Raw genomic sequence first — 9422 nt, 5'->3', positions numbered from 1 at the left:
TCCCTCTCCCTCTGCCCACGCCTCCTGCTTGTGTTCCCTCTCTCACTGTCTCTTGTCAAATAAATAAAATACATTTTAAAAATTCTCCAGACATGGGCTGTGGAAAACAAAGCTGAAGATGAACAGATGCGATCCTAAACACACAAGTGAGCAGACAGCCTAAAACCACTAAAGGTTTGAAGACTGCCAACACCGCAAAAACCGCATATGGTAAAGCCCGGTGACAGCTCACGGTCAATGTTAGGTGACTGGTGCCCTTTCTTACCTATAGAGGGGATAGAGAGCAGGGACACTTAGGAGGGGACTCAGAGGAGGGGATCTTCAGGTAGGGAACTAGCAAGTGACCCCCTTTAGAAGTCCCTACGTCCCAATATTCTCCAGATCCAGTTTCCTGCATCAGGCCAACGGAAGAGGAGACTCCTGGAAATGGTGTAGCTGGAAGTCCCAGGCATCCCAGGACCCCAAAGGACCCCATCGATACATAAGCCAGGGTGGACAGTTTTCACCAGGTGGGATCAGACCACAGCCCTCACCAGGATGATCTCGGACCACGGCCACAGCCCTAGAACCACCAGGTAGTTAGAGCTGGAAGGCTCCCAGTGGCCCTTGTATCAACCTCATGATTCTACAGTCCCGCATTTCACCATTTGTGTTTTGGGGACCCTTACCAGACTATCCGATGGCCTTCCTGTAACAAACGAGGCAGAAGAACTGAGACCTAAAGAAACAACGGTAGAGGCGCCTGGGTGGCTCACTCACTCAGCGTCCGCCTTCGGCTCAGGTCATGATCCTAGGGTCCCGGGATTGAGCCCCATACTGGGCTCCCTGCTCCCTGGGAAGCCTGCTTCTCCTCTCCCATTCCCCCTTCTTATGTTCCCTCTCTCGCTGTCTCTATCAAATAGATAAGTAAAAATAAAATCTTTAATAATAAAAAAAGAAACACCAATAAATGCCAAGCATGTGCCTGTAAACACAGCAACTAGTGATCCTGGAAAGTAAAATGTGGAAGAGCTAAATAAAATAAAAACTCTTTGAACAGTGGACCCCCGGAGCTCTAGTGAGTGAACTGGGATGCCCAGCTCAGACAGCTTCCCGCCAATGCACAAAAGGTTAAAGAAATAAATAAAAAGCTGCGAAATCGCGAGCTTCTTCCTTAGTTTTCTTCACACTGTAGTGTCCTCTGAAAAGCAAAAGTTTTTAATTTCAGTGAAGTATAATTTATCATTGTTTTCTCTTACAGAAGTTCTGATTTATATAGACTTACATTCACCTTTTTAAAATTATTTTTAACGATTTCATCTATTTTTTTTAAGAGAGGAGAGAGCAGAGGCAGAGGCAGAGGCCGACTAGCCGCTGAGCAGAGAGCTCAACGTGGGACTCCATCCCAGCTCTCTGGGATCCAGACCTCAGCCAAAGCAGGCGCTTCACAGAGGAAACACCCAGGCACCCCTAGATTACGGTCAACTTTTTAAACATAACTCCCATTCTTTCTCGTATGTCCTCCCAGTTTCATCTGGGTTCAAAGCCCCCAGGACCTCACCCTCAGACAGCATTCTGAATACTGTGTGCCTCCCTCAGACGGGGGCTTGCCTCATTAGCATATATGTGGTTTTCTTTTCTTTCCTTTTTTTTTTTTAAAGATTTTATTTATTTATTTGACAGATAGAGATCACAAGTAGGCAGAGAGGCAGGCAGAGAGAGAGGGAAGCAGGCTCCCTGCTGAGCAGAGAGCCCGATGTGGGGCTCGATCCCAGGACCCTGAGATCATGACCTGAGCTGAAGGCAGCGGCTTAACCCACTGAGCCACCCAGGCGCCCCTATATGTGGTTTTCTAAGTATAACAGGATTGTCCAGGGAGGGGCTCCCCCGCCAGGCCAGTGGCCGCTGCGGTGTGTAGTTTCCATAGACACCTCAGCTCTGTCCCACCATGTTCTTGGCTCCTGTGTTTGGGGTCGCTCATTTTGAAGCCTTGCGGGGTTTCTCCCTGTTTTCCTTCTTTCTCCCCAGAAGGCCTGACCGCCCTCTACGGCTTCACCTGAGCATGCTGATTTGTTCGGTCGGTAGTCTCGGGTCTTCTTCTTCCCCTACAGAAAAAAGGTCCATTTCCCTCTGAATTTCCTTTCTGATCAATACTACATGAGTCTACCATTGGGAAAATCTGATGGCAAGTTGATTCAGGTTCCTTCCTCTGTGTGATCATCTCTCTCTATGCAGGTTTTTATGAACTGTGTGTGTGTGTGTGCGCGTGTGCGCGCGCGCACACACACACAGAGGCCCGCAGGACACAGCCCAAACAATACACCGGGACAAGTGATGGCCTCTGGGATGTGGGAATGGGAGGGATGGAGAGGAAGAAAAATTCTCACTCACCATTGTACTTCTGTGTGTGTCGTTTTAATTGTTTTTGGTTTTGTCATTTACCTTCCTTCTTTTTTTCAAAGGAAAATCACACTACATTCCTTGAGCTCATCCAGAGACTCGGTCTCTCATACCCTGTCCCTCTACAAGACAGCAGGGTATGGGCTCAGGGGTCCTGTGGGCACCCCTTTGCAGTTGAGAAAAGTAGAGATGTGGCAGGTGGCAGAGTCACAGGGCTGGGGGCACATGGGTAGCCAAACACCAAAAAGGAATGAAACCACTAGAACCAGAAGTCAGGATTTGGGGCTGGATTGGGTGTGGAACAGAAGAGTCCAGCTGACACCAAGGTGTTTGGCCTAAGCATTGGGAGAACCAGCGACCACACCTAAGTGGGCAGTACTAGGGGAAGTGTTGGATATTACTGGAGAAGCATTTAAGACACCCAAGCAAAAATACTGAGTAGGCAGTGGGATCAAGTTGGCTCTCCTTCGAGTTCTAGGGAAAGGAATTCCTAGCCTTTGTGTGTGCCCAGGACCCCTTTATGGGTCCAGTGACATCCATGGACCTCTACTATCATGGTAGCTCCCAGAGAACATCTGGAATACAATGTATTCCAGAAGTCACAAAAGAGAAGAAGCCTCACAGACCAAAGTAAGATGCTTGAACGACAGGGTTCATTGCATCAGTTTGAAACACCTGATTTAAACTTCCTGCAGAAAGAGATACAACATGGGGTTGATGACACACAAAGGACGGGGTAGAAGCTAGGTAGAACATATCATCTAAATCTGGGGTTATGCAATGGTCGTTTGTTCCTATGTTCTCTCTACTGCACCAGCCAGTCAGACAGTGGGGTTACTAATACCAGAGCTGAGGATGCTCAAGGTCACTCCAAGTACTTGGAGCCCATTCACAGAGACACGTGCAAGTGCACCCGGCCACAGCTATAACTTGTCAATTAGCCTGCAAAACAGACGAGGGTTTTGGGGGGTTTTTTTGTTTGTTTGTTTGTTTTAGGATTATTTATTTGACAGAGAGAGAGAAATCACAAGTAGGCAGAGAGGCAGGCAAAGAGAAGGGTAGGCAGGCTCCCTGCTCAGCAGAGAGTCCGATGTGGGGCTTGATCCCAGGACCCTGAGATCATGACCAGAGCCAAAGGCAGAGGCTTAACCTACTGAGCCACCCAGGTGCCTCAGACGAGGGTTTTATCTGCAATTCTTGGGCAGGGTGTATAGGAGGTAGAATGGGACCATGATGTTAGCACCAATGAGTGAACCTGGAGGTCGAACGGTCTTGTCTTTTGATTTGGTTATTCCCTGAGTAAAATTATTTTATTCGTTCCATCACATACTCCACTTTTTTAGAAAATAAATTTTATTTGACACAGAGATCACAAGTAGGCAGAGAGGCAGGTGGGGTGAGTTCCCTGCTGAGCAGAAAGTCTGATGCAGGGCTCTATCCCAGGACCCTGAGATCATGACCTGAGCCAAAGGCAAATGCCACCATCACATACTCCACTTCTTCTGTTCACCTTCAACATCGCTAACACACCTAACTTAAGATTCTTATCTGTGTCTCACAACCTATTTGCCTACTCAGGATCCCCTGTCTTGTTACTAGCTTTCTTCTTTCTGCTGAGTTTCATCAATCCTGTCAATTTTTTTTTAAAGATTTTATTTATTTACTTGACAGAGACAAGTAGGCAGAGAGGCAGGCAGAGAGAGAGAGAGAGGAGGAAGCAGGCTCCCCGCAGAGCAGAGAGCCTGATGTGGGGCTCCATCCCAGGACCCCAGGATCATGACCCGAGCTGAAAGCAGAGGCTTAACCCACTGAGCCAGGTGCCCCGATCCTGTTAATTTTTGCCTGCTCTAGCAGAACTCAATACTCAGATACAGCACACTCCACTGGACCGTTTTATTTTCGTATTTTTTTAAGTAGGCTGCATGCCCAAGGTGGGGCTTGAACTCATGCGCCTGACATAAAGAGTCACACCGTCTACTGACTCAGCCAGCCGGGTGCCCCGTGCACTCTAAGATTTTATTTATTTATTTATTTATTTATTTGAGAAAGAGAGAGAGAGAGAGCATGAGAGGGGAGAAGGTCAGAGGGAGCAGCAGACTCGTCGCACAGCTCGGAGCCCGAAGCGGTACTCAATCCCAGGACTCTGGGGATCATGACCTGAGCAGAAGGCAGTGGCTTAACCAACTGAGCCACCCACGCGCCCTCAATTTATTTTTTTTAAGACTGGTTTATTCATCTTAGAGAGCGAGCAGGGGAAGGGGCAAAGGGAGAGAGAATCTCAAGCCTACTGCACCCTGAGCACAGCCCTGGGGGGAAATACAGAGCCGGACACTGAACAGAGCTGGCAGGCGCCTCCTCCCCCGCCACGTTTTAAATGACTAAACTAAAACGCACAGGATTAACACAGAAACCAGTTCAATATCGACATAGGCGTTTAGCAGGTCTTCTAACCCCGCCATTTCAAGTGCTGAGGGGCCTAATCGTCAGGTGGAGCGCAAACACCTGTGACGACGCCTGCCAGCAGAGCCCCAGGTGCGGCGATGTCCCTAGACTGCGCGCGGGTCCGAGGTCTGCACCGGCCCCGGGACACGGCGGGCGCAGAGCCTCAGACCCTGACTCCCAAGTCTGTACCGCCCGGCGACCAGGGAACCGCCCGCCTGGTCTCCCAACGGGGGCGGGGCGGAATCCGCCGCGCGAGCGCAGAGGGTCAGGGCGCAGAGGAGGCGGAGCTCGCTCCACGCCCCGCCACCGCCCACCCGGCTAGCGCAGCCGCAGGCACCCAGGGAACGCCGCCCCCGCAGCCGGCAGAGGGCGCGCGAGCGGCGGGCGTGCCCCGAGGACGCGTGCGCGGGGGGCGTGCCCCGAGGACGTGTGTGAGCGCGGCGGGCGTGCCCCGAGGACGCGAGCGCCGGGGGCGTGCCCCAGGACGCGTGCGCGGGGGGCGTGCCCGCGGCCCGGCGTCAGCAGTCGGTAGGGGAGCGGCGGGGTAGCGAGGCGTGTTCCGTGGCGGCGGCGGCGGCGGAGGCAGCAGCAGCAGCAGCTTGGGGCCTTCGGGCGCCTGCGGGGAGCGAGGGGCGGGCGGCAGGCGGCGGCGCGTGTCCAGGGCGGGACGCCCGGAGCGGCGGCGGCGCGAGGGAACGATGGCGGAGTCCTCGGACAAGCTCTACCGGGTGGAATACGCCAAGAGCGGGCGCGCGTCCTGCAAGAAATGCAGCGAGAGCATCCCCAAGGACTCGCTGCGCATGGCCATCATGGTGCAGGTGCGCGCGGCCGCTTTGTGCGCGGCGGGAGGCGAGGGGGGAGGGGCGCCGGCGGAGGGGGAGGGAACGCCCCCGGGAGCCCGCGAAAGCCCGGGAAGTGCGGCTCGGGGCCCTGCTGCAGGGTGGGGGCTGCTTCCTTCCCCGCTGCCTCTTGGGGGTGGGGGCAGAGGCGCGCGTGGGCTTCCGAAGCCGGCCTGGTTCTGACCTCCCTCGTGCTGGGAGATTTTTGTCCTACATTGATGATGGCGACGGGCGCCTGCGGGTTTTTTTTTTTTTTTTTTACTATTTTCGTCTGTGGCTTCGACGTCCGCTTACTTTCAGTTTTTTCTTAATTATGCAGAACTGTACCAGCCGGTGTCATTTCTGTACAGTGCCTTTGCTTTTAGCCCAATTCGTGGTTTGAAATCCTATTTTCCCCAAACTTTCCCGACTCCCAGGCGCGTTCTCTTCGCGCGGCATTTACAGCTGTCGGGTCTGGATAAGAGAGGCTGGAGGGGGCTGCTCATTGGGGCTTCTGGACACACTGGGGACTTCCCGACGGGTGTCTGAGGCTTCCCAGATAGGGGTGCAGCCTGGGCGGTGTGTCTGAGGCCCTCCTCCCGCTGTCAGTGTGCTCCTGTCTGCCCGTTAAGTCTTGGTTCTCCCCTGCCCCGTCCTACTCTTCCCCAACATGAAGCTCGTGTTCAGGGAGTTCAGTGCCCTCGCTCAAGGTAACTTGGTTTTCTCTGAGGCAGCAGTGAGTGTTAGGAAAGTCCAGACAGTCCTCTCTGGGTTTTCAGTACTTACCAAGTGAAGCAGAGTGGGTCCTAGATGTGCTTGGAGACTGGGGCTCTCTGGTCCTGGTATCCTGAGGGCCTAACTCAGTACCTGCCAAGCAGTACCACCCTTCAGGGAACACAGAGCATGTTAGGCACTGTTAGGTACTAGTGACACAGGGAGGGCCCCCTTCCGGACCCCGGAGCCTGCTGACCCTATATGTTTATCAGGCACTGAGTTCCAGGGTAGGATCCATTTCGGTTCTCCGATCTTCAGTCTGAACGAGTGGGCTGCCTGATCTGAAGCTCCCTCTTGTCACACTGTTAACTCTCCTGGAATTTACGTTTTTTATTTTATTTCATTTTTTAGAGGTTTTTTAATTATTATTATTTATTTGACAGAGAGAGAGAGAGAGATCACAAGTAGGCAGAGGGAGAGGGGAAGCAAGCTCACCTCCAAGCAGAAAGCCCAATACCAGGGGTGAAGGCAGAGGGTTAATCCTCTGAGCCACCCGGGTGCCCCTCGTTTTAAATAACAAAAAGGAGAACCTTTCTCAGTATAGGAGTGCTTGACTTAAAATCTGTGGGGTGGCATTCGGTGGGTTTAGAGGAGTTTACATTTCTGTAGTCGTTAGTCTCTAAATAAAATACTTACTTCAATTAGGTGTGTAAGCAACAGAGTAAAAGCAGAAAAGTAAAAGAGGTACCTGTGATTTTTGTAAGAAGTGGTAATTATAGGTGTTTTCATGCTGCTTTGCACTTGGGGATTTCTTAAAGTCATCCATTATGCTCATCAGTATTTTAAGTTTACTGTAGTTAGAATGGGTGCTAAGGTCTTACTTCGTGCTTTAAAGCTTACTGTATCCCACCGAATTTTTAAATAATTTGGTAATTACTTCAGTCTAATTAGTTTATTTTGTGAGCTCGTGTATTCTACGATGTGTTTTTAAATTCGAGCAAGGCACATCTATGGGCTTCACTAGTCAGCCAGAGAGGACTGTGTCCTATCGGGAGGGACAGACAAAATCTTAGTGCAGCCTGTGTGCCAAATACAGAGGAGGGCTAGTCTGGTGCTTCTGATGGTGAAAGAAATTATTATTAAAAGTAAGTGGTTTTCTGTAACTGTATTTGGGGGTGGAGTTTTAACTCATAATGTAAAGTCTGGTCTTGTAGGCAGAGCCCGAGGCCAGAAAAGAACGAAACCATTATTCTACTTGGACTTAAATACGTTCTTTTACATTTGTATGGGAGGATTGTTCTGCGTGTTAGATACCTGATCTTTGGGTGGTGTGCCCTGAGGAAGTCTCCTGGGGCCTAAGGGGCCTTGCAGCCTTTGGATGGGTGGGCCCTACCTTCTTCTGTCTTGGGAGGGCTTGAGGCAGACAGCAGACTCACAGTGGGGTCTCATGCTATTAACTGGCATTCCATGCTGTCTCTGAGTAGGTGGGCAGTGGGCTGGCTTGTTTTACACAGAAGGAAACAGTTCGCTGAGTGAAGACCCAGTTCCCTGGTAGGTGCTGGGTCTTTGTTAGGAGTACACAGAGATTCTGCTGTCTTAAGTTGCCAAATAGAAGCATAGTCTTGTGATCTTGTTCCAGTTCCTTTCCTGCTACATGGTTGTCACTCCCAAGTTCTAGGGTAAAGCCTGGGTTTGTTCAGGGGTCCTTCCTCTCAAGCGTGACCAGGAGCCCTTACAGACCCCAAGCTGGTATTATGAGTAGGCCTTTGGGCTGCACCTCTCTGTCACCCCACACTGCATTAATGGTTGGGACACAGCACCCAGACCAGGGTTCCCACCAGAGCCACAAGGTCCAGTGTGAGGCAGAGGCATTTGGGTTCCGTGCCTTCCTGTGCTTGTGTGTGACCCGACTGCTACAGGGGGGGGGGGCGGGCACCAAGGCAGGAGGAGTCTAGGTGCAAGGCGCTGCAAATGTACAGCAAGATGGCGGACGCTTCTGCAGGTGTTGCCTGCCTCGTCGGAAGTTTGACACAAGTCCATTTGGAAATGCTGTTTATTGGGAGTGAGCAGTCTTTTCCCCAGCAGGAATTCCCCCATCCTTCTCTTGTCTTTTCTTATCTCCGGACTTGGGGTGTCCATAGTCCAGCTACCTTCTGTGAGCAGGTGTTGCCCGAAGCTAGCAAGACGGAGGCAGCTTCCAGCCCGGTGCAGGGCACAGGCATTGACGGAATCAGTGCCCAGAGGGATTGTTCTCACCTGGGAGGATCCTTCTGGGAAGCTGACTAGGGCTGTGGAGCTTTCTGGGCCGAGGGGACCGCCGTGTGGGAAACCAGGCTGCTTGATGCTGGGGAGTCCTCGTAGTGCCCTGGGGTGAACCTTCCTTCTGCATATATTACACTGAGAAAGGGGAGACTCACAGCCTGGGAAGAGGCTAGGTGGAAGAAGTCACTGTTTTTCCAGAATATTTCTTCTGTCCGACAGTTCCCATCTGAATATTCCTACGTGGTGGTTCATGTTTGATGCTGTTTTAATACTTTTCATTCCATCTGCATGGCATTTAGCTTTATTTCCTGTAAAAGCAGATTTTTGGAGCCGCCTCTGCTTTGGTCAGAACCATGTGTGTGTTTTTAAGGAGCTCATTCTGCCAAGCAGCACAGAGAGCAGACAGAACCTTGCTGTCGGATGTGAGTCGGACGGAGTCACTTGCTGCAGACACCTGTGAAATGGGGGTGCCCTACCTGGAGGCAGTTGAGGGTTCCCGTGATGGCTTGCAAAGGATGCCGGGGACTGAGTAAATGTGGTGCTTGTCCCACTCTGCCCGGTCACCATCACCATCTGCTCTTGAGGCCAGAGGGTGCTCGGGCCCCAGGAGCCCAGAGCTGGCAGTGTCCCCAGGAGAAGAGCCTACAGCTGTCGCGTCAGGAACAACCCGAGTGGAATGCATCATAAGAGAAAGGAAGCATGCCGTGATGGGCAGCACCTTCCCCTGTGACAGGGCTTCCTGGGATGCCCACTGACCCTCCAGCTCCAGACCGTGGAGGCTGCTGTCCACAGATCCCCAGGTCATTT

The 9422-nt window shown here is 51.9% G+C and overlaps 1 protein-coding gene across 1 annotated transcript in view; it reads left to right on the top strand.

Annotated features, from left to right (window-relative positions):
• Positions 1-5335: 5335 nt before the first annotated feature.
• The window catches only part of PARP1 (poly(ADP-ribose) polymerase 1), a 36654-nt gene continuing 32567 nt past the window's right edge, over positions 5336-9422 (top strand). The window contains exon 1 of the mRNA XM_004761924.2: positions 5336-5639. Coding sequence (XP_004761981.1) covers positions 5520-5639 — 120 coding nt within the window. The 5' untranslated portion in view covers positions 5336-5519. The remainder of the gene's footprint in view (positions 5640-9422) is intronic.

Source organism: Mustela putorius, unplaced genomic scaffold, assembly GCF_011764305.1.
Source record: "Mustela putorius furo isolate JIRA1106 unplaced genomic scaffold, ASM1176430v1.1 tig00003942_pilon_pilon_pilon, whole genome shotgun sequence".
NCBI classification, from domain to species: Eukaryota; Metazoa; Chordata; class Mammalia; order Carnivora; family Mustelidae; genus Mustela; species Mustela putorius.
This window is presented reverse-complemented; position numbering and strand designations above follow the sequence as displayed.